This window comes from Dasypus novemcinctus, chromosome X (genome assembly GCF_030445035.2).
Source record: "Dasypus novemcinctus isolate mDasNov1 chromosome X, mDasNov1.1.hap2, whole genome shotgun sequence".
Lineage (NCBI taxonomy): Eukaryota > Metazoa > Chordata > Mammalia > Cingulata > Dasypodidae > Dasypus > Dasypus novemcinctus.
In genome coordinates this window covers 43,277,808-43,303,481 of record NC_080704.1, presented here as the reverse complement: position 1 = coordinate 43,303,481, position 25,674 = coordinate 43,277,808, and the positions used below count along the sequence as shown (strand labels likewise).

At 37.8% G+C, this 25,674-nt stretch overlaps 1 protein-coding gene across 1 annotated transcript; it reads left to right on the top strand.

Moving 5' to 3' along the window:
• The first annotated feature begins 14,062 nt into the window (after positions 1–14,062).
• Positions 14,063–24,469, top strand: DYNLT3 (dynein light chain Tctex-type 3). Its single transcript, XM_004452775.5, has 5 exons — positions 14,063–14,306; positions 16,673–16,714; positions 21,582–21,705; positions 22,372–22,449; positions 22,738–24,469. Exons 1-5 carry the CDS (start codon positions 14,277–14,279, stop codon positions 22,812–22,814), a joined length of 351 nt encoding a protein of 116 aa, XP_004452832.1. The 5' UTR covers positions 14,063–14,276; the 3' UTR covers positions 22,815–24,469.
• Positions 24,470–25,674: the final 1,205 nt, after the last annotated feature.

The following is a 25,674-nucleotide window of genomic DNA, read 5'->3' as shown; positions in this document are numbered from 1 at the left end:
TAAATAAATACAGACATACAGAAGAACGTACAGCAAATGGACACAGAGAGCAGACAGCAAACAAGCCACAAAGGGGTGGGGGGATAAAAAAAAACATTATGTTTCATAACACAAAAACCTTTAGCTCTCATTTATTAATTAGAAACAAAAACATTTATTAAAACAGGTAGTGAGCTCTACACTAAGAATACAATGGTGGAACAGGATAGACCAGTTCCTTGCCCTCATAGAATTTACGCTTGAGTGAGAGATATAGTACAAGCAATTTGGCAGTTAAAATAAACACATGATGGATCAGGATTAAAAGCAAAAGAGAAAAAGAGGGGAAAAATGTGTTTCTATAACCTATGATTAATAAAGAGTAAACATCAAAGAACCAGCAGAGCGACTATCACTTCTGTTATAATAAGAGCATAGAATAGCCAGGCATGCAAGTGTGCTCTTGGGTTCAGTGGCAAGAATTTAAAAGAGACCTCATATGGTAGATTAAGTTTTTCATTGAAGTGGGAAGCAAAGTTGTTGGGGATTGACTCATATCCCCCACTTAAGACATGTGATGATAGAAAAGCAAAGGACCCTAGGATTGCCAGCAGCTGGTTCCAGAATACCACAGGTTTCAGGGAGAAATCATCGCCTTGCTGATGCCTCAATTTTGTGCTCCTAGCCTCAAAAACGTGAGCCAATAAATTCCAGTTGTTAAAGCCAACCTTTTTCATGGTATTTGTTTTAGCAGCTGAGAAACTAAAACAGAAGTCATATACTGATAGTGACAGGAATTTTCGGGAGTCAGAGGGCTGCAGAGAGGGAGAAGGCTTGGAATGGCCATGGTAGAGTGTCAGAAATGAGGAGACCAAAGAATTATCAGAAGTTTCCCTTGCTACTTTGAAGAAATCCATTGTAGATGGAGACCACAGAGTTACAGAGGTTCCAATCTGTTCTTGAGGGACTTTTCTACTTTTCTAGCCTGGATTTAGGCAGAGAAAAGGTTTATTAGTTGTATCAGTTCAGTGTTGGGATTTAGCCATAGTAGTTTTTTTCACACACATAGGAGCAGAGAAAAATTATTGCTTTCTTCACTTTTCTCTGATGATTCTTAAAAGAAATAGACACAAACCAAATGCCCAAATAACTCCAGGAGAGATGCCTCTAGTGGAGTACCCCTGTAAGGGCCTCTTTTACATTTGAACAAATTCCTGCCACACCAGCTTGGTGTGCCTGTAGGGACTGGCACTCTCCTGAACTCTGAATCCTGCATTCTATCAAACATTAGCTTGTATTAAAGCAGAATTAAGGCAATATGGAAAGAAAAACCCTTCATAAATATATTTATTTTTCTCTAAGTCCTTGCCTGTGTCGAGAAGGAAATGTTGAGGTTTGAACATTTCAATCAGTGACAATCCCTAATTTTTGTACCTTGGAATGGCCCAGTAAGTCATAAGAAACATGTTTAATCATGTTGCTTCAGCACATTGTCCAACCTGTGTCATCCTTGTCTTTACGTAAGGAGGATGGAATATATTGATAATTTTTATAGTGAGAAATCTACTCATAACTCCTTAATGTCAACTAAGGTCATTCTGTATGTTTATCTTTGATTAGACATTAGTCACCAGGACTGCATCACGTGGTGAATAAACATAACTAGCTTATTAATCATAATACATGATTAGTGCTGGAGTTTATCAAATTCTTTATTGTGTGGAAACCATGACATAAATGCTCATTTTGTTCATATTCAGTGATTTCCATACAAAAGTTGCTTTGCTTTAAAATTTACCACTTTAAAGGTCATCATGTAGCTTATGAATAAATATTTATTATGCACTTTGACTATGAAGAGGGTCATTAGCACATAGACTTTGAAAATGAGTGACTTCATATGAAGTCTGCAGTTTTGATGAGCAAAATGACTAAACTTAATAAAGCCATTATATGCTTGTAAATATATATATATTTTGAATTTTTTGTTATCTTTTTTTAAAGATACATAAATCACACAAAATGTTACAATAAAAAATACAAAAGGTTCCCATATACTCCACTCCCCACGCCTCCTACTCCTCCCACGTTGACAATTTCTTTCATTAATGTGGTACATTAATTGCATTTGGTAAGTACATTTTGGAGCCTTGCTACCCAGCATGGACTATAGTTTACATTGTAGTTTAGACTCTCTCCCGGTCCATTCAGTGGGTTATGGCAGCATATATGATGTCCTGCATCTATCCCTGCAATATCATTTAGGATAACTCCAAGTCCTGAAAATGCCCAAATATCATACCTCTTTTTCCCTCTTCCTGCCTTCAGCAACTCCTGCGGCCACTGTCTCTGCAATGCTTGTGAATATATTATTCCAGTCCTTCAAAAGCACCAAGAAATGTCCTTCATGAGACATTGTTTAAAATAATCCCAGAAATTAAGAACTGGGTGAAATTTATTGGGTCTCTTTGCTCCTCTTCTTTCCCTGAATCAGTACAGAACTGATTCATTCTGTACATTTATTCTTTAACCTGTTTATAGTTCCCTTCAGTGCAGTAAAGCACTATAATGGACAGTGGGGGTCAGATTATATACCAAGAATCAAAAGGTCAGCATTTCTTTCCACTAAAAGATACACTAAAGAAGATACAGAATTTTTTTCTATGTGAGGAAAGAAAATATTATGGGTCTTGAAATTGCTTTAAAGTTTGTAACATGTGGATGAGGACTGCCTACACCATGAGTAGAATATTTTATCTTAAAAAAGGTTCAAAATTGCGAGCTTTGCTAGAAAGGCAGGGATGGGAGAGACCAAACTCAAAAAACAAATCCTCCAAACCTTAGCCAAAAACATTCTTATTGTTGTTATGCAATTATATTATGTGAACAAGCAGAGCATGCCAGAGACATAAATCTAACTTCACCTTTAGCTACACGAACAAGTCCAAAATCATAATAAAAATTCATGGCAGAGACAAGTGCATGTAAAAGAGGAAAAGGTATCAAAAAAGATGCCTCATATATAATCTATGAAAGTCTGGAGGAAAAGGGATCAACCTATATTGGAAAATTCTTCTCTCTTTTTCTTCCCTGGCACCTCCTTCCTTTTCTCTACCTAATATGCTAATCATATTACAATACTCTAGGCTGTGTACTTAGCCATGTAACCATCCCTTTTCACTCATACTCACCCTCCCATATCCAAAAGCCAGAGGTATGTGTCCAGACGAAATCATATAACCTGTTAAAAAAAAACAACACTGTTCCTCCATTATGACACCAATGCAAAGCTTCTTGTACTCCTGGTAATCTACCCCTCCCTTGGCCTCAATGCCCACAAACAGGATTTTAAAGTAGACAACAAGCAAGAGAGGATCCTCCTTGCTGCTTAAATGTTGGCCTCTGTGGTGGTTTGGAGCTGTTATGCCCAAGAAAAACATGTTCTTAAGTTTAATCCATTCCTCTGGCTATGAACCCATTATAAGTAAGACCTTTTGATGAGGCTACTTCAGTTAAGGGGTGAACTACCTCAGTCAGGATGAGTCCTAATCCTATTACTGGAGCCTTTATAAACAGAATGAAATTCAGACACAGAAAGAGAAAGCCAAGGAAGCAAGAAGTTGAAATCAATGAAACCCAGAAGACAGGGGCAAGACCAGGAGACACGGCATGTGCCTTGCCATGTGGCATAGGAGCCAAGGATCGCCAGCAGCCTATCTTTAGGAAGAAAGCATCGCCTTGATGATGCCATGATTTAGACATTTTCCTGGCCTCATAACCATGAGCAAACAAATTCCCATTATTTAACCCAACACATTTCATGGTATTTGCTTTGAACAACTTTTCTAAAAACTAAAACAACTTCAAAAATATTTCTTTGTCAATTATCCAACTTTCTTATCCTTATTCTCTACCTTCCCAGCTAACTTCTTCTGGGATTTTCACCCCAGTAATTCTCCGACTCCATTTGGACCTCAAATCCAATGACCCCCATCACTTTTCATTGCTCATTAGTACTTATCCAGCTTAGAATCCATTATCTATTTGTACAATCCCTCCCTTGCAAATGCTTTCAGATTCAAGTACTCTCTCTTCTTCAGTCAAAATCACCTGGAAAAAAACACAACCTAGTTAACAGTACAGTCCTTCAGATGTTTCCACAGGCAGAACGTTTCTAGAGCCCACAATCTGGCTCACTTGTTTCACTTTAAAATTATAACCGCAAAGCTCAAATGAACTGCTCGACACCTTGCCGTGTTTTCCTAATTCATTATACGTTGTCCCCTCTCATCTAACTTCTAACGTAACTGGCTTCTTTACATTACTTGAACATCATTTCCTCCGAGACACCTTCCCTCACGATCTTGTCTAAAACAGCCTCTCCCTATTTTGTTTAATTTTTATAACAATTATAATTACCTGACATCACAAATACACATACCCATGTATATGTATATGTGTAGGTATATGTAACACATCATCCATCTATCACACACATATATGCATACTTTTTTATTTGTATCTTGTCAGGCTTTGTCACTAACTCATAGACTCCATAAAGACATGAAACCTTTTCTGTTTACCTCCATCTTCTACTACAGGGTTTCTCAATCTTGGCAATATTGACATTTTGCTCCCGATAATTTTTTGTTATGGGGAAGTGTCCTGTATTGTAGGTTGTTTAGCAGCATCTCTGGTCTCTATTCACTAGATATGAGTAGCACCCACCCTAGTTATGAAAATCAAAAATGTCTCTAGATATTGCCAAATGTCCTCTGGAAGATAGAGAGACCCTCAGTTGTGAACCACTGCTCTAACACAATGCCCAACACATAGTGGGTGTTCAATAAACATTTCTTGAATGAATGAATCAATGAATGACCAAAGCATAAGACAGAAGAAAACCCCAAGAAGTAATATAGCTTATAGTTCTAACTTCCAGCAAAACTATGTTTAAGCCTTACCAACAAAAGTGAATTTATCTTTTTTAATGATCTCTGAACGAAGAAAAAAGGAATTTCATATCAAGGCTTCTCAACCCTGACCACCTACTATAATCATCTGAGGAAACTTTTGAAAACCTGCTGATGTCAGCCCCCTCCCCAGACCAATCAAATCTGAATATTACGGGATCTTTAACTTAGATATATATATTTTAAAAACCTCCTTGTGTGACTCTGATTTGCAGCCAGGGTTTAAATACTTTTCTTTTCAGTCCTCCAGAGACTAATTTCATAGCATAGCAATCCACACACTGAGGACATTTCTCCTCATACATCTACATTAGCGATCTTAATAATCAGTGCATTCAAAATGGAAGGAAATGTGTCCCAGCAAAGCAACTTCCTGCACCATTTTCAATCTTCTATTCCTTGTTCCATATTCATCCTAAATAAAGCAATTTAAAAAATTAGTGTTCTATTCTTGATAATTTATTCTGGTAATTAGAAAAATTGTATTACCTTGCAATTTTCTTTTGTAATACTGGGCTTGTGCAATGGAAGAACTCATTCTGTCATAGTGGGAGCAGATATTACAAAGGTCTTGAAATAGCACCATGTGAGAGTCTTAACTATAATGATTTATATTCCAGAAACAAAAGGATTATAGGAGCAGATGCCTGAAACAGGATCTGTAGGAAGCAGGGTTTGCGTTATAAATTGAAAAGTTTCACCAATATTCAGATAACATGGCATTCTAGTAGTGACAAAATTAATGACTATGATTCTGTCTTATTCTAGTATACAAAGTTTTCCATTCTCAAAGTGGTCCCTTGTAACTTGATAAATGGACTCTGGTTCTCAACGATGAATAGTTCTGAAGGGAAATATATACCTTCTAATTCTAGAAAAGATTTCTCGTGGGATTATGGGTGTTTGTATGCTTTGAAGTTGCAGGATTGTCAGCTATTAAACAAATAGATGTAATTATCTATCACCATATTACAATCATTGTTCATAAAAATAACCGTGATTAAATTCCCTAACCAAGACAATCTTATTCATATAAAGTTTTGTTTGTATTTCAAAAGAACATGTAGCAGTTGTTGGATTCAGAGTTCCACAGGTCACTTAGGTAAAAAGTGTTAATAATGTTGTTCAAATCGCCTACAAGCCTTTATGATGTATTTTTTAAATAGTCATTTTAAAAATATTTGTCTACTACATGATACTTTGCCACTTTTATCCTCTCCCCCCCCCCCCCGCAGGTGGCTCCCTCATCTGTGTGCTCATTGTCTGCTCACTGTGTCTGCTCATTTCCTCTGCTCCTTGTCTCTGCTCAAATTCTTTAGGAGGCACTGGGAACCAAACCTGGGACCTCCCATGTGGGATCCGTGTACCCAACAGCTTGAGCCACATCCACTCCCTATGATGTATTTTTTGTCTGCTTGTTGTATCACCTATTGAGAGAGGAGTACTAAAATCTCCCAATCAAATGTGAATTTATCTATTTCTTCTTGAAATTCTGTCAAATTTCACTTCTCATGTTACGAGGCAGTTAAGCGAATACAAATTTAGGGCTGTAAAGTCCACTTAGAGAATTGACTTTTCTATCATTATGAAATTCCCCTCCTTTCTTCTAATAATGTTTCTTACCTTACAGCCTACTTTATCTCTCTCTCTCACACACACACACACACTAGCTTTGTATGTTTGCAAGTTGTATCTTTTTCCATCCTTTTATTTCCAACTCTTCTGCATCCTTGATCATTTTCTGTGTCTCTTGTAAGCAACAAATAAGTGGGTTATATTTCATTCAGTCATTTATTGGAACATATAATCTATTTATAGTTATTGTAATTATGATTTGGTTTATAGCTATTATCTTACTATTTGTTACCTATTTTCCCACCTACGCTATGTTCTTTTTTCCTCTCCGTTCTTGCCTTCTTTTGGATTAATTAATTATTTTTATTATTTCATTTCCCTACTCTCTTAGCTTGGGCACCATACACTTTACTGTGACTATTCTTTTAATGCTCATAGGGCTTACCCTATACAAAATCCATCCTTGATTTATCAAACTATGTTATTTGGTACTTGTACTGACTTCCTGGGCAATGAAAGGGCCTTTGAAAACGTTAATCAATTTATCCTCTTCTCACTGCATTGTTATCATATTTAAATTTGGTATATATTTTATTATCATTTATTACCATGCTTTTTAGAGTTCGTAATCATTTGAATTTACCTGCAAATTTACACCTGCAATTGCCCTTCATTCTTTCCTACATTTCCCAGTTTCTTACTTATGATCATTTGTCTTCTGCCAAAAGAATATTTTTTGTTTTTGTTTTTATTATTTCTTGAAATATAGTTCTGCTGGTGACTAATTCTCAGTTTTTTATTTGTCAAAATGTTTTATTCATCTTCATTCTTGATGAATATTTTTCTGGGTATAGGGTTTAAGCTCTCAGTATTTTCTTTCACTATTTGAAATGCATTGTCAAAATACATTGTCTATTTCTGTGAAAAGTCAGTTTTCAGTCTATTTCTTGCTGCTTTGAAAGTAATTTGTCTTTTATGTGGGGAAGATTTGCTTCACAATTTTTCTCATTCCTCTGGTTTTCATCCTTTTTACTACAATGTGCCAAAAGGTTTTTTAAAAAATTATTATTATTCCTTCTGCTCGGAGTCATAGGGATTCTTGGATCTGAGGCTTGAACTTCGTGCTGGATAACTTCCATTTGCCTTCTCAATTTTGAGAGGAGCAGTCATCTTTTGTCCACACTCCACTCCACTATCTGCCTTTGGAAACTGGCCTATGTGAATGGCAATGGGCTCTTATCCCCCCCTGGTTTCCAGTTGAGTTCATCTAGTGAGGAATATTGGTAGGAGATCAGGGGGAGGGAGGCTAGGTCAGGTTAATTATTCCCCTGAGGCCACCTTAGGTTTGCTGTATCCCCTCAAACCTCTAAGCCTAGGAGTGGTAACAGCTCCATTCTTACTAGCCCCAGGTTCTTTTTAAAAAACAAAACAAAACACTTATTCATTTATTTTCTTTTTTCTTCCTCTCCCTCTCTCCCTCCCCCACCTTGCTGTTTTTGTTGTCTCTGTCCATTCACTGTGTGATCTTCTATAGCTATTTCTCTTTTTGTCTTCTCTTCTTGTCTTTCTCCTCTAGGATTCACTGGGATTCGATGCTGGGGACCTCTGATATGGAGAGAGGTTCCCTGTCAATTGAGCCACCTCAGTTCCTGGTCTCTGCTGTACTTCACCTTGACTCTCCCCTTCATCCCTCTTTTGTTGGGTCATCATCTTGCTATTTGACTCACTTGTATGAGCACTGGCTCATCACGTGGGCACTCGGCTCGGCTTCCTGCACGAGCACTCAGCTCACTACACAGGCACTGGCTCACTATGTGGGCACTCATGTGGGCACTTGGCTCACTGCATGGGCACTGGCTCACCATGTGGGCACAGGCTCACCATACAGGCACCCACGTGGGCGCTCGGCTCACCATGTAGGCACTCGTGTGGGCTTCCAGATCACTGCACGGGCACTTGGCTTGCCACACGGGCACTGGGCTCACTACATGGGCACCCACATGGTACTTGGCTCACCTCGCAGGCACTCAGCTCACTGCATGGGCACTTGGCACACCGTGCATGCATTCAGCTCTCCACGCAGGCACTGGCTCACCGCGCAGGCACACTTTCTCTTCTTTTTCACCAGGAGGCCCCAGGCATCAAACCCAGGTCCTCCCATATGGTAGGCAGAGGCCTTATCACTTGAGCCACATCCTCTTCCCGCCCCAGGTTCTTGTAACATCCCTTGTGGCTCACCTGCCCACACCATTGTAATTAGTCCTTTTCTAAATGCGCCATCTTCAAATTATCCCAGTTTGAGTGTACTGTCTGTTTCGTATTGGCCTCCTGGCTGATTTAGTAACTGGTACCAGAAATAGTCCCAGGAAATAGACTGTCAAAATGGAATTCTTGGACTGGATTGTTCAAATACTCAAAGTTCACAGGAATAAACTTGTTGCTGAGAATATGGGACATGAGTAATTCACAGCATGAAATGACATCATTATTTCGTTATTACATTATCATGAGAGGGTGAAATGTATGTGGAGGCCAAGGCAAGGGTCAAGTTGTTATAGCACATAGTCATATGGTAACAAAAATGCTAATAAAGATTATGGAGTCTCTGACATCTTATTATAACCTAGACAGCACACATAGTGAAACAGATAAATTAAGAGCTATGAAAATAAAATTAAGAACATGCATCAGTAAACTAGGAGGCCTCGATTGCAGGTTTGAAGGAGTTCTTGTCTTCCGTATTGTACGACATCACATTGATCCATTACATTCATGACATTATATGCCAGTAGGACCAATAACCCCAGGGTGCCTTGAAATGCAATAGATATACAGCCTAAAATGTGCTCCTTGACCCATAGAGGAAGCTTATCACTACTATATCATTCTAATCTGAAGATAAGTTGGTCAAACGGCCACCAGAAACTAAAAGCATTAACCATGACCATGGTCCTTCATATAAGATAGTATGTCTGTTTATATTTTATTGTGTATTTGATGTTGTATGTGAAAAATTGTATACCTAAAATGAGACCCAGGATGATATTCTCTTCCTCCAGAAAGAATTTACATTTTGTGGTGGTTTGGAGCTGTATGAAAAACATGTTCTTAAATTTTTGATGGGTTTACTTCAGTTAAAGTGTGGCCCTCAATCAGGATGGGTCTTAATCCTGTTACCAGAGTCCTTGAGAAGCAAAATGAAATTCAGACAGAGAAAACCATGGGAAGCAAGAAACTGAAGATCAACAGAACTGGGAAGAGAAGGGAGAGGACAGGAGAGGCCACCATGTGTATTGCCGTGTGATAGAGGAGCCCAGGACCAAGGATCATTAGCACTCAGCCCCAGAACACCAATCTTCAGGAAGAAAGCATGGCCTTGATGATGCCTTGGCTTGTATTTTTCCAGGCTCAAAACATGAGATTATAAATTCTAATTTTTTAAGTCAAGTCATTGAATGGTATTTGCTTGAGCAGCCAAGGAAACAAATACATTTGCTTCTGGCAATCGCCTAGGGGTATTAACAATGCCAGATCATCTGAATTCAATTTCAGTGATTGAAGCACATTAAAACGGAGTTTCAGTCCCTGCAAGATCAATTTTGTTGTTTTACACCATTACTTTTTAAGATACCATCCTTTGGAGCCTCAACCAAAGTACGATTGTTTACTAGAGGAATTTGAATTTTCACCCCTTGAACATGAGCAAAAATCTCATCTTCTTACACCCAGGGGAAATGTTGATCCAAATGCCATGTTCATCTTTACAGGTTTCTTCTCTTAGGTCTTTGATCCATAATTCATCTCCACATTGTTAAAGCTCCAATTCTTTTGATAAAACATCTACTTTACTTTGTCTAAATTTTCTAATTGTCAGTGAAAGAGTTGATCCAAATTACCTAGTCTACCATTACAGAATCTTTTAAATGTAACTTCAATGATTTATAAAGTGGGTCTAAATGTTTTATCATTTACTTTTATGAAGAACATTTATCAACAACAGAAGGCATTAAGATTTGGGTGAAAAATAATTTTTAAAAAGTCTGGAATAAGAATTGCTTGTGGCTATTTCAAGCATGAAGCCAGATATTAAAATGTTATGTTAATGAAAGCAAGTTCAAGGATCTCATTAAAACATATGAAAAGATTTTATTTGGAAATTTTTACAAATTCAATATTTAATGCCTTTTCCATTTTTTAAAATTTTCCTTATAATTATATAATGTAAAGAAAAATATTTATTAACCAAAATAAATAAAGATGCTACCAAAGGCCCTTCATTTTACCCCAGTTTGCAATATAAATATCATCTATATGTACTATAACATGAAAAAGATTGGAAAGGACTGACCTACTAACAATTATTTCACATCCCTTTTTTCTTGCTAGTAGAATTTACTTTGCACTATACAAGATGGAAATACCAAACATATGTTTTCACATATGTTTTGCCAAGGGGTGAATCATATAGCCCAGTCTTGGCTTTTCTAATTAAAAAAAAATGATGATCCCAATGCAAAGCCAATCTTCTTCAATGGATGTGATATTATCATTACTTGTGATACCTGGAACTGCATCAGCCATGTGTGACCATGACATATGTTAAGGGTATCATTATGGAAAGGTAGAAAGAACAGAGGATCCAAAAATTTGCTGTGCAGCTGAACTACCTGGAGCATTTCTCCCTCTGAATTTCTGATTATTCAAGAAAATAGATATCTTTATTTCAGCCTCTCCTACCTGAGGTTTCTATTACTTGCCACCAAAGAGTGCTAACTAAGATACCTGTTGTAGTTTTAAGACATGGCCTCCAAATTATTCAACACTTTTTCCACTGAGAGGTGGGTTCTATGCCCATTCTCCTTAAGTCTGGTGGGCTTGTGACTTTTTCAATGATTAGAAGATGGTGGAAGTGACATTGTGGGACATAAGAGACTAGGTCATAGAGGGTAATATAGCCTCTCCCTTGCTTGATGAACATGCACACTTGGAGCCTTGGGCTACCAAATAAAATGCCTGACTACCATGAGGCTGTGATAATGTGAAGAACTAAAGCCATTTGGACAGGCCATGGAGCATGTGTTAGTGCTCCAGTTGGTAGTCCTAATATTTGATTCTTTTCAACCTGGGTGCCAGAATAAGTCTTCAGATGAGCACAACCCCCACAATCAGGTTACCCTCAGTCTCTGAATGGTCCCAGCTGAGACCCTAGATAACATGAAACAAAGACAAGTTATCCCTGCTGTGCTCTGTTCAAATTTCTAACCAATAGAATCCACGAATATAATGCAATCATACTAAGTATGCATTAATTTGGAGAATAATTTATTATGCAGGAATAGTAAGTGGAACAATGTTTCTTCACATCAGTTCATATTTGTCAGGAACACATGACAAACATACAACATAACACTGAAATGTGATAGAGTGGCCCCTGTAGCTTTAAGATTATTTTACTTTGAGGTTTGACACACCTAGAATCAGTTCTTTAGAGAAGTAAGGTGGGTGTTCACAAGGGCACGACTAAGTCTCCTACTACACTGTTGGGAGTAATAATAACTGTGGGATAATGGGATAATAATAACTCATGGGATAATAATAATTGTGGTTTCTAAAAAAAGTCCTGAAAGAGGGAAATATGCTTCATTTATGAATTACAATCACAGCTTTTCTGCCCAGGCTTGACACGACCTACAATTTAGGAGAACCAGTAAAAAAATGTGCATTATCAAGTAAACGGCCATACTTGTTTATCTGTCTAAACTCATAAGATGAGAGCAGGGGAAACGGACTTTGGCCCAGTGGTTAGGGCGTCCGTCTACCATATGGGAGGTCCGCGGTTCAAACCCCGGGCCTCCTTGACTCGTGTGGAGCTGGCCATGCGCAGCGCTGATGCGCGCAAGGAGTGCCGTGCCATGCAAGGGTGTCCCCGCGTGGGGGAGCCCCACTCGCAAGGAGTGCGCCTGTGAGGAAAGCCGCCCAGCGTGAAAAGAAAGAGCAGCCTGCCCAGGAATGGCGCCGCCCACACTTCCCGTGCCGCTGACAACAGAAGCAGACAAAGAAACAAGACGCAGCAAATAGACACCAAGAACAGACAACCAGGGGAGGGGGGGGAAATTAAATAAATAAATAAATCTTTAAAAAAAAAAAAAAAAAAAAAAAAAAAAAAGATGAGAGCAGGGAATGGAGGGGCCTGAGATGCAGAAGCCCAGGGGCCCAGGAAATACTTCTGTGCCTTTTGTAAGAGTTATTTCCCCTCTCACAGCTCCAATTTTACTTGTAAAATAGGGGAATTGGATTAAAGACTAATGACCTTTGCAGCTTTGATTTGGGGTTGCAACAGGGTGTAGTGGTTGTGGTAGGCTGACTAATGATACCCACAACCCACCTGCAAAGATGCCGGTATCCTAATCCCCAGAATCTGTGACTATGTAGCCTTCTATGACAAAAGGGATGTTGCAGATGTGGTTAAATCAAGGATCTTGAGATGGGGAGATTATCCTGGGTTATCAGGTGGGCCCAATGTCATTGCAAGGGTCCTTATAAGAAGGTGGCAGAAGAATTAGAGTCAAAGAGAGAAGATGTGAGGCTGGAAGCAGAGGTCTGAGAAAAGAAAACGCTCCACTGCTGGCTTTGAAGATGTGGAAGGTGTCTCATCCAAGGAATGTAGGTGGTTTCTAGAAGCTGAAAAAGGCAAGGAAACAGATTCTTCCCTACAGCCTTCAGAAGGAATGCAGCTCTGCTGACCCATTTTTTGACATCTTACCTCCCAAACCGTAAGTGTAAATTTGTGCTGCTTTAAAGCACTAAATAGGCAGTAATTTGTTACAACAGCAATATGTGACTGATACAGTGTTTAAGAACTTGGGTTCTGCTATCAGACTGCCTGAGTTTAAGTGTCTGTTCTACTACTTACTGCATATATGACCTTGGGCAAGTTATTTAAACTCTCTGTATCTGTTTCATCTTTAAAAATGGGATGATTATAATAGCACCAATGCTGCCAGGTTGTTGTGAGGTTCAAATCATCCAGAACTTAGAAATTTCTTAATAAGTGTAGCCATTGTTCTTCTCGAAGATTTATAATTTAATTTAGGATATTTATTCCTTCTCCCATAAATTATATATTCCTGTTAGTCATGGAGGAGGGGATGTAGGAGAACCTTTTTTAATAATTGTTCTTACAACACCTCATTTGATTGTTACAATCATTCTTGAAATAGCTATAAGTTTTCATGCGAGGAAACTGAGGCTGTGGGAGGTAATTTGTCTAAGTCACATGGCTAATAGTAAAAAGCTAAATCAAAGGGGCTTGTTCACCATTGCATTAAATACACCTATCTGCTGGATGATGAATGAGTGAATGAATGAATGAGTACAAATAACCACAGCAGGGGTCACTCAATCGGTAATGGGAAGTTAAATTTTACACTGATACTAAGGCATCCCTCTCTGTTCCACACTGTTGCACAATTCCCAGCTCTTAAGCACAGCTCCCTTTTTTCAGGAAGGTCGGAGGCAGCAAGGAATTGGTTCCCAGACTGAAGTGCATTCACGGCCAGGGAGGCCTCCTCCACTGGGGTACACGTCTCCCACCGCCCCGAACCCGCCCCGCCACTGCGACACAAAGGCGGAGCCTACGTAGGGAAAAGCCTGAGGCCATATGCAGGGGCGGGGCTCACTGGAGGCCAGTGCGCGGCCGCCGAGCACGATCCGCCCGTCGCTCCGCCCCGGGGGAGACTAGGCAGCACCATGGAAGAGTATCATCGCCACTGCGACGAGGTACCGCCTCTCAGCCTCCTGGGAGCGACCCCCGCCCTCGCCCGTTCCGGCGCGAGGTTTCCGCTGGGTGGTGGGTCTCCCGGCGTTTGGCTGCCGGGAGAGTTGGGGCGCGGCGACCTCTGAACCCCGGGTCCAATCCTCGGGACTGGGGATCCGCCCCGCCGATGAGTGTCCTCCGCTTCCCGCCGCCCTGAGGGTGGGCTGGGGACCGAGGCGGCAGGGAGCATTTGGGGCAGGAGGTGGGATCAGGGCGGAGTGATGGGAAACCTGGTTTGGGGTGCGTGGGGCGGAGATGGGTTGGCGGGCGTTACCCGTCTGACGGGCGGGCCTGGAAACCGGTCTTCCCGGTTGCTTTCTCCTCCCCTTGGTGTCCCCAAAGCAAGTACTGCAGCCCCGCGAACGAGGCCCGGCTCCCTGTCAGTCCCGGGACTTCTGGCCTGAGTGCGCTGGAAGGAGGTGCCTTGGGGATTAGGAGCCCTCACTTGCCTACTCTGGCTTCCCTAATCCTCACCATGACGTCATTCTCATCCCATGATATCAGTTATCTTCCTGTTACTGATGGGGACTCTGACTTTCATGGTGGTGAAGTGACTTGCCCAAAGATTAATGACTGATACTTGATTTGAACCCAGGCCTCTGGCTACACAACCCTTGCTTCATTTTAATCACTAGGAGGATGAGTCCTATTGGATCCCACATAACCCTTAATAGGTCTGCAAAGGGCAAAGAAAACATATTTTCTGTCCAGTGGTAGACACAGGTGAATGGCCTGGGAGAAGAAAAATACGCCCGTACTGGAGCTGCAGCTTAAAATGGTGTATTAGAACCATGGAAGGGGCTTCTGGTCCAGCGCATGGCATCTTTGCACATGTGGGCTTGTGCTGAAGCTAAAATCACATTTAAATTAATTCTCTGACGGGGGTAGCATACATACTTAACTTGCAGGTCAATGGTTAAATGTTCACATTTTAGAAATAGAAACTTGAGGCACAAGAAATCTGATGGCTGGCTCACCGTTAGGCATACCACCCTACAAGTTCTCACCTCCTGACTCCAAAGAGGGTTCTTTACCCAAGTACCTCCTTAATATATTTTAAAAGAAATACAGTTATATATGTTGCCATGGTCACCCAGCACATCCCCATTATTAGGTGAGTTTCCAAATCAAAGTGAAATGGGCATAATTTGATCTGTAGTCAAAATTTGAAAATAGTTAAGGACCTCATTTTAAGATTTAATTGGGTGAAAATGTGAGACATCTTTTCATAACACTCTTAAATACTTAGAGTATTTTTATACCTTTGATATTAGGAAATTCTGTGGTGTAAATAAATGAATTGTAAATTTTAAATCTGTACTTAAGATGATACATGTCAGAAACTTATTTTCAGAATTTGCTTGTTTGTTCAAACTAATTTTAAGTTATACTTCTATAGGATTTTTACAAAAATGCTGATGTCATTAAAGCACCTGAGAAGCATCGCCATGGAAACAAATCATGTATTACCTGAAATGGCTTGGTTTAAATTTCAGTCTTATCACGTAGCCTAGTTCTCTATTCTAAGACTTGCTTTTAATTCAGGATTCTGACAAACCACTTTAAAGAAAAGAGACTAAGTCACCTGCACCTATTTACCGTTCTAAACGGACAATAATTTTGAATTACCAAGGACTTTCATAAATTTTAATTCAGAAAAGACAACATTTTTGCCTAGGATAAAATAAAAACAGAATTGATAATCTTTTTAGCATTCTCTTCTCATGGACCATCTCATTCTAACTTACCTGCAACCATTTCCTTTATACTGATAACACAATACATTTTTTAAGACAATTTTCCTGCTTATTTCCTGGAATTTGCAATAAATTGATTCCCAATCTAGGATGTTCATCCAAATCATCAGTAAAGCTTATCAGCGCTGGGGATTGAACCTGGGAGCTCATATGTGAGAAGCTGGTGCTCAACCACTGAGCTGTATCAGCTATCCTGAGTTGGTTCTTTCATTCGTTTGTTGTTTGTTTCGTTTTCAGGAGGTACTGGGATTGAACCTGGGGTCTCATATATGTGGGAGGCAGGTACATCCACTCCCCAGTAAAGTTTTAAAAAATTTATTTTAAATATAGTTGTCTAAGTTCTGCCCCAGAACTGAATCAAAATCTCCATTGAGGGGATGGGGAAAATGTCCTGTATCTTTAAGTGTTCAGGTAGGATTGGCAGGCAAGGTAGACTTGACACCCCTTATCACAATGGTGCTGTTCAGGACACTTATCTATGATGCCTTGGGGTATTCTGTATACCATCAAGTCTACAAATAAAAGGAAGCCCTTGTTGTTGAAAGCAGCTTTATCTTTTGTTTTCGCTTTAGGTTGGCTTTAATGCTGATGAAGCACACAACATTGTTAAAGAGGTGAGTTATACATTTTTTTCATCTTGAAGCTGGCTGCATTGGTTGGAATTTTTAAAAGTTATATTTTGTCTTTTAGGAAAAAGAAACTAGTGTTGAATCAACACGATTTTTAATATGATTCACTAACAATCTATAGGGATGCTTCTATTTTTGTTGTGGGCTGGCAGGCATCTTGTGGCTTAGTCTGAAAGAGATGTTGAAGTACTTACTTTCTTAGTCTTGAAAGCAGGTTTGCTATTTTCTGAAAATAATCTTTTGAATAAAATAATTTTTATACCAATAGGGACAATATTATTTTAAATGGTAATGTTATAAAATCATATATATGTATATATAATACATATGTATGTTGTATAAAGTAGATAAACGACTTTAGAAGTGCTTTTGGACATTGTATGCTTCTTTTAGCCCAATATAATTGGAAAAATAATCACTTAACATCTTTTAGATACTGGCATGACAGTAAATCAAATCTTCAGAAAGCTATTTAGAACATGAAGTTCAGGCCTCCTGTTAGGCAAATAGAAAAGAAGTTACTTTAAATTATTCTAGGGGTATCAGATACAAACTATACTGTAGGTAAGATATTTATTTATTGTTTAGTAGACCCGAGTCACTTTTAACTCTGCGGCATCCCAGAAAAAGAAAATGAACTGGCCTAAAAGGCAGGTTTGAATTATGGGCTTGGGGCCTAGCGGACTTTAACTGACTTTAGGCTTGGATACATAGGATCTATCTTCTGGGCATTATGGGCAAGATCAACTATCTTGAGACAATGCCACAGCTGTCTGAATGCTCTGGGATAAGAGCTAACCCAGAACTGTCTCCCCCAGGCACCCAGATCTGCCCTTATACAATGAAAGTCAACTTGAGGTCTGAGAGAGCTATACAGGCACCACAAATCCTGCCACATTTTACTAGTTCAAAGTCATGTATTAGACTGTGTATTCCAGGAATATTTAATTATTATAACAAGTGATTTTTTTCAAAACCTTGACAATGTAAAAATACAAAGAAGGGAAATTGGGAGGTATAAGGAAGGGCAGAATGATAACCTCATTTTACAAAGTAGGAAGTCAAGAGAGACTGACCTTGGTCAATGGAACAGGATAAAAGGATGTTGGGGTCTTTGAGGAGCCTTGTCAATAGTACTTTTCTTCCTTACTCAAGCTCAGAACCAAATGGAAAGACAAAATATCACCTTTATTATGGCTGGGGAGTGTAGCTTAGCTTGCTACCTCCCTACCCTTGCCAGAACTGGAAAGAGACATCCGAGGAAAAGTTCGAGTCAGCAGAGAGAAACAAGCTGTTGCCTTTTATTGATCTGGGTGAAGGGGGAAGGAGATACCAAGTACCTAAGTCCAAGACCTTTGGGAGATCAGCTCTCTCAAATGAGAATGGTGGAACAATGGTTGTCACCCACCAACCAGGTAACTCACTCCACCTCCATGAGGAAGAATAACAAGTGGGACAAGAGGCCAGGGATGTTAAGGAAAAATCCTCTATGTGGGAGGAAACATCACAAATGGAAAAGAAAGATGACCCTAATAGTGTGAATACATTGAAGTAGAAATAGTGAACTTACTATATTGAGAGAAAGGGTGGAGGAAGGTTGGCTTATGGTCTGAGGAAACTAAATATTCACCTGTCATAGCAAGGTCTGTGAATGTCGTCTATAATTAATAAAGAAATAAATAGTGGTAAACATTATTTGGAGATATGCCAGTAACCCTTAAAAGAAATAAAACAGTTGCACACTAAAAGTGTTTTCCTCTAGGAAATGAGACTGGGGATGGGGAATGGTGGAAGGGGAACTCTTGCTTTTCATTGTAAACCTTTCTATTCCATTGGATTTTTAAAACCATGTGTGTTTGTTACTTCGTTTAATTAAAAAAAAACTTTGCTTCTTAAATCTGAATATTCATACTTGTCAGTGGATAGATGGTGCCAATAGTCACCAGATGCTTTTAAGAGCATGATTTTTACTTAAATATTTAGGAGAGGGAATGAAGTAAAATAAATCATTAACTGAAAACATTTTTAAATAAAAACAAACAGATACATTTGAAGTATAAGGCAAACTGTGCTTGAATTTTTATGTGAAATATGGCTAAGTAAAGCTACATGTTCACCCCTTTTCCTCCTCTTCTCTTCCCATGAGGCAACTTTCATCTGCCATTGAGCCATTTATTGGAAATGCTTGAGAGTGATCACTCTCTTTAAACCTTTCAGCACTTCCTTGATGATTATCTAGTTTCCCCTGTATTTCTGTTTTCTTTATCTCTTGATGAACTTCTTTTCTTTCATTCCTTTTTTTCCCCTGCTAAAGTCTTAGAAACATATAATTATCAGTGATATGCATATATATTATTTACTGTTAGTAATAGGATTTTCCAGAAACATCCTCAAAGAAAACATTGAGGCACAAATGTGATTAAATTGGAACTTAGTCTCAAGTATATTTGATTTAGGATCTCCAGATCCTAAGTCAATGTTACTTCAGCAACAAACATTAAATACCTACTATGTGTTCAGGTCCTGAGCTGAGCCCTGGGAATATAGAGCTATTTAAGGACATCATTGTCTAGTGGACCGGCTGGATAATGGTAATTAAAAGGGTTAAATGTTGATTAATTGTAATTAGGGGAAGCAGACTTGGCCCAATGGATAAGGCATCCGCCTATCACATGGGAGGTCCGCGGTTCAAACCCCGGGCCTCCTTGACCTGTGTGGAGCTGGCCCATGCGCAGTGCTGATGCATGCAAGGAGTGCTGATGCATGCAGGGAGTGCCATGCCACACAGGGGTGTCCCCCACGTAGGGGAGCCCCACGCGCAAGGAGTGCGCCCCATAAGGAGAGCTGATCAGCGCAAAAGAAAGTGCAGCCTGCCCAGGAATGGTGCCACACACATGGAGAGCTGACGCAGCAAGATGACACAACAATAAGAAACACAGGTTCCCATGCAGCTGACAACAACAGAAGCAGACAAAGAAGAACACGCAGCAAATGGACACAGAGAACAGACAACTGGGGCAAGGGAGCGCGGGGAAGGGGAGAGAAATAAATAAAATAAGTCTTTTTAAAAAATTGTAATTAGCTGGGCTCTTCACAGTGGGACCTCACCCCGTATAGTGTCTTCCATTCTTAAGAGAACTTAGAGCAGTCCTTTTAGAGAACCAAAAAGAGAAAAATAATAGCTCTAACTTTCCCATTAAGGAAGAGGGCAGTCTAGATAGCAAAGGTTTGCCCAGACAGAGGTCATCAGCTTGGTAATGGTAAAACCAAAATTAAAACTGTGTTCTCCTGATTTATAGGCCACTGCCCTCCTAATCTCTCATGTTTACTGAAAATTCTTTAAGAATAATTTGAGCCATCTTATTTTATTCAACCCTTTTAAATTTAATTTCACTTAAAATTTTATCAGTAGTGAATATTTTATATAATCTGGCTTAAGATTTCATAGTCATTAATGTAATTTATGGACTATAGTTAGCAACAGTATTGTAGTATTTTTGTAGCAAAAGCAAAGTTGGTACTATATTAATTCTTAAGATAAAAAATAGAATATGGGGTTTGGTTTTGTGAGATATGAACACTTTTTTCTCCATTTTTTTTCATTAATAAGGAGTCCTTGACTATGTCATTTAACTAATTGTTCATCTGTATATCTTCTAAATACTAGAGGAACAACTGAGTTACCAGTTGGAATTAGATGAAAGTGTCTGAAAAAGAACTTTTTAGTAGTTAATATTTCCGTAATTTGTTGAGCTGCCTTTTTCTGTTCTTTTATTTTTGTGAATTTGAAATAAAGTTTTTAATTTAAAAGAAAAGATTTCATGTCTTTATAAATCTTTACTACAGTCTAATTGTAGTAAATGAAAATTGCATATGTGTATGCGTGTTTGTGTTTAAACTGGATAATATAAATGACTTGTACGAGTGCTTTATTACCCATGCTTTATTACTTGAATACAAAATAACAGCAGCAACAACAATAATAATGACATAAATAATGTCTAACATTATTTAAGTGCTTAGTCTGTGCCAGTCACTCTGCTGAGCACTTGGCATTCATCATCTAATTTCATTCTCACAACAACCTGATAACATGATGCTGTTATCCCTACTTTAACCATTAGGATTGTAGCGGGTTGGAGAGGTTGAGTCACTTGCTAAAGGTCCACACAGTGAGTAGGTGGCAAAACCAACATTATAACATAGAATTGTGCTGCTAAAGCCAGTGCTCTTAAAAGTATCAGAAGTCAATGCAAATAAGCACGGTGGCAAATTTTTACTTTCTCTTACTAGAGCACCTGGAAAGTGGTGTTGGTTTATTATTTACTTAATTTTGGTTTTTTTTATTTGTTTGTTTTTTTGCTAAGTAATTGCATAGTATAAATGAAAATGTAATTATTATATATTTAATAATTGTATTTTAAAATTATTCCCATCCTAAGTTTCTAGTTCAAAATCCCAGTTGTTTCAAAGCCATTCTTTAAGCCGACCCCACATGGTAATTCTTTTATGTCTTAACTTATCACCTTTGATTAGTCTTCTTTGTATTATAGATATCAGAGTTCTTTTATTAGCCTCTCTGCTATTAATAGATTAAGTTCTTTACAACAGAGGCCAATTTATATCTATTTTTACATGCCCCATAGTAGCTTATGTGTGAGATAATGCACATGGAAATACTTTGAAAATTCTTAAGCAATTAGAGACAGTGCATAATAAATGTTTACCAAATGCGTACTTTCCAAGGTGCTTTATTGGGTTATAAATATATTTGATATCTTGAAAAAAATTTTGGTGCTATTTGTGTAAAACTTGTCATTTTGGCTAATTTATCTGTCCTCTGCCATTTTAGTGTGTAGATGAGGTCTTGGGTGGTGAAGACTATAATCAAAATAATATCAATCAGTGGACTGCAAGAATAGTGGAGCAATCCTTAACCCATTTGGTTAAGTTGGGAAAAGCTTATAAATATATTGGTAAGTATCAGTGTCCTTCCTCACTACTTTATTCAGCTCTGTCCTTCCGATTTTCTCATAATTTAGAGAATGTATAAGGTTGATAGACACTTAAATTAGATTCTAAGAAGGTATGAAGGCCTTCTGATTCATTGATCCAAAGATAATTTATGATATTATATGGAAAAAGAGATGTCTTACACTACTCAAAAGCAGTTTGGGCTATTGTCAAGTATCTGCTTGTCCTTGATAGCATCACCCTTTACAGTTTCATTAGCTAATCACCTTCCACTGAAAACCTCTCAGTTCTACTGTGTTCCTTTCAGTAGTCCCATGCCTCCTTGCATATAGAACTGTGAAGTCTCCTCAATAACTCTTTATAAAGTTGGATGTTTCTTTCATTTCTGTGTCTATATTATGCTCATGGGACAAGGCACGCAATTTGACCCAGAATTTTACTGCCGTGCAGTCACCAATGGTGATGACAATGGAAAACAGACTGGATTCTGTAGGGTCAGTAACATCATGGTAGAAAATCAAGATGATTAACTTTTATTTTTATCAGTCCATTTGTTGGATGCTTTTTTTTCTGCTGTTTTTACAACTTTCGGAGCTCTGAACCCAAACTCCAAGATTTTGGATATATTTCCCTTTGTAAGTGTCCTCATTCTGTGATGTTATTTTTAGTGACCTGTGCAGTGGTGCAGAGGAGTGCATATGGCTTTCACACCGCCAGCTCATGTTTTTGGGATACCACATCTGATGGTAAGAGACCTTTAGACTGATTCAAACAAAACCCAGCCTACAGCAAAGTCAAACAGTGCACTTTTAATCAAAAGTTTATTTATCTCTAGTTAAATTCTGAAAAGACCATATCAACAGAATGCTTTAAAGTACCTAGTGCCAAGCATGCCTTCAAACAAATATGAAATGTAAAAATTTAACAGATTGAAGGAAATACGATATTAAAATTGATTAAAGGCATATATGTATTTCCTGGTCATTTTGATGTTTTCTTTGTATTTAAAAGTTCTTCTTTTGCATGTGTTTCAGGAACCTGTACTGTAAGATGGGAGAACCGAACCATGAACTGCATCGTCAATGTTTTTGCCATTGCAATTGTCTTGTAACCAACTAAAAATGTTAGGCAAAAGCCATTAATTTAAAAATTTGTCCGTGTATCCTTTCTAAAACAAGTAGTAGTTTCTTATTAATGCACTAGATGGAAAGTATACATGCTTAAAAGCTATCAACAAAAATATAAGCAAGCATTCACATAGTAAGTTGATGGATTGTTTTATATACAGCATCATTTAAATAGGAACAATTGGAATGTTAGCAAAAATTAAAGCAGAAATATGGCATAATATGGCAGCTTTTCACTAACACTATGTACCTAGGGAGATGGGGAAAAACATTCAGTTGACAAAATTCTCTCCCAGCCAGAGAAGCTAACAAGAGTAGAGATGAAAAAACCACAAGGACAATTGTGGAGAAAATTATAAGACTTAGCCAACACTTTATTTTATCTCTTTCCCTCACTTGTGCAAAGAATTTAGTAGAAAGAGTTTCTGTCCTTTTTTCTTATCAACTACTATTAACAGTAGCAACTATGTTTCACTTTATTTTTTCTGAGAACTGTTAAATTGTTTTTTGTTTTCAAATACTTGGATTTACATTTGAATCTGGTAACCTCAAATCTCTGGTTAAAATTATGGTGTATGATGAACATATGACTCAAACAACTGCCTTATAATTGATTCATTTCATATGTAATAAACATTTATTGAATGCCTGTTATAAGCATATTTCTCTGCTAAGCATTACAGTTATTAATATGCCATTCAGAGTCTCAATTTCTTTTGGTACTTGTTTTGTTGGAAAACTAACATTTATGTTTGGGGAAGAAAAAAAAGAGTTGCTTTATAAGAGGAAACATGTAAATCTGATTGTCAATGCAGAAGTTAAGTAAAATGAAAAGCACTTATTGCTGACAGAATTACAGATGTAATTTTAAGAATTGCTCCTAGCAAGTTAAAAATGCATAAAATATGCAACTCTTAAAGGCCTTATTAGCAATCTAAATATGTTAGTAATAAATTATATCATTGTTTAGTCACAACCATCTGTAAATGTATTATTAGGTTGGGTTCAAATTGAATGGAGTAAAGCATAAAGTAAAGGTATACAATCATTAGCAGGTTATCTAATAACTCAGGGCTTATGAATGTAGTAAAACTTATTAAGAAAATAAAAGATGAAAAAGTAGGGTATACACAGCTGGCCACCAAATGTGAAGTCAATCTGCTCTTTAATCTTGAAAACAAAGTCAATTTTGCATATTACCATTAACACTAATAACGTTTAGTGTGTGGAACCATGATTCATTGAATTTTTTGAAAAAAAAGTTTAGTATTGACAATATTAAGGGAGTATTCTTGTAGGAATACTAGGTGCATGTTTGATATTTTGCTGAATAACAAAAGTTGTTCAATGTTTAAGAAAAATATCAAGGAAATCTACTCATATGGGTAGAATTTAATGCAGCAGTCTACATTTTTAGCACGTCAAAAATTCTCATAGCCTTAGCTTTGTTACTTTTTGCCACTGGTTTTTGTGCCCTTGAGGATTATAAAAGTGACCAAAATATCTGTGCAGTTAAAGCTTGATTTTGATTATTGTTATGAAGCCTGATTTTAAAAATAATCATCAAACAATACCTCGTGAACTTGCTGTCTGCTTTGTTTCTAGTTTAAACTATAATAAAGATTATCTTCCCATGCTGTTTTCTTGCTTTTGTGTGATCATTGACTAGTTAAAGCAATGGCATTGTGCTTACTTTAAGACAGTCTACAAAGAAGGAATGGGGAAGAAAAAGTGGGAACACATAGAATGTACGGAATAAATACCATTAAAAGAGTAGGCACCAATACAACATAATTAATAGTTTCTATTTTATTTAGCCTTTTATTTTCTGATTCTAAAACAAAATTCTGTTTAAAATATCAGCGTAAAAATATATTTTGTAGCTATTTATTACCTTTTAATGATTATTTTTGGCAAGGAATTTTTCCTATTTGTCAACTTGCAATTGAATTGTTGCTGTGGTTTTTTTTTCTAATTAAGGGCTTTAAGTATGTGAAATTAGGGTATTCAAATGTAAGTACTAACTTGGGTTTTTGTAAAGCTATAATTTATGTTTGTGAAGTACCAGTATGCAGACCTAAATGCTAGTAACATCTCATTACATTTCATCTAGTAAAAAGTTCCTTTCTGCTTTTCTTCCCAAGTTACACATTATCTTAATTTTGAGTCACTGAACATATATTCACCTATATTCATCATATTTTTAAAGTAATTTTAGTATGCTTAAGGCTATATTGCAAAGTTTGAGTAAAATATATGATCTGTTCTTGATCACAGCTTTTAAAAAGTGAAAGAATAATCTTTCTTAGAATCAGACATTTTTAATAGCAGACACCAAAGCAAAGTTTGAGATGTGAATTGAAAATTTCACCCTTTGTGTTACAATCTACCCCAGAGGAATTTGGTTTGTAATCCAGAAGGTAGAGTTATATTTGTGACTAAAGAGATTCATTGTTTTAATGTCTAGTAATTCTATAAAATTGAACTTAATACATTTATACATTTATGAAATTCCCTATAAAGAGATTTGAAACATTCAGCCCTTTGGAAATTTAGATGGCTCAAATCAATACGCACTAATTTCAGTGGTCCAGGAGATTGTAGCCCACCCTGTCTAGTTGCAAACCCTGTAATTCTCACTGTGGTCCCACTAAATGCCATTTCACGTCATCCTTGGATATGTACAATATATTAGCAATCTAGGCCTTGCCTGAAATGTCCCCGAACTGTTTCTTGGGAGCTTTTCTTCCAAAAAATGGTTTCTAAGGATCTTGAAATAAAGATGGGATTTTGTACAGACAGTTTGTGGCACCATTGGTATGGTATGGATCTTCCCTTTAGGCA

Bases quoted from the DNA above. Each gene is read 5' to 3' on its own strand.
- DYNLT3 (XM_004452775.5), top strand. From the start codon at position 14,277: ATGGAAGAGTATCATCGCCACTGCGACGAG. The intron at 21,706-22,371 runs GTAAGTATCAGT...TGTTATTTTTAG, and splicing joins AAAAGCTTATAAATATATTG to TGACCTGTGCAGTGGTGCAG. The intron at 22,450-22,737 runs GTAAGAGACCTT...CATGTGTTTCAG, and splicing joins TTGGGATACCACATCTGATG to GAACCTGTACTGTAAGATGG.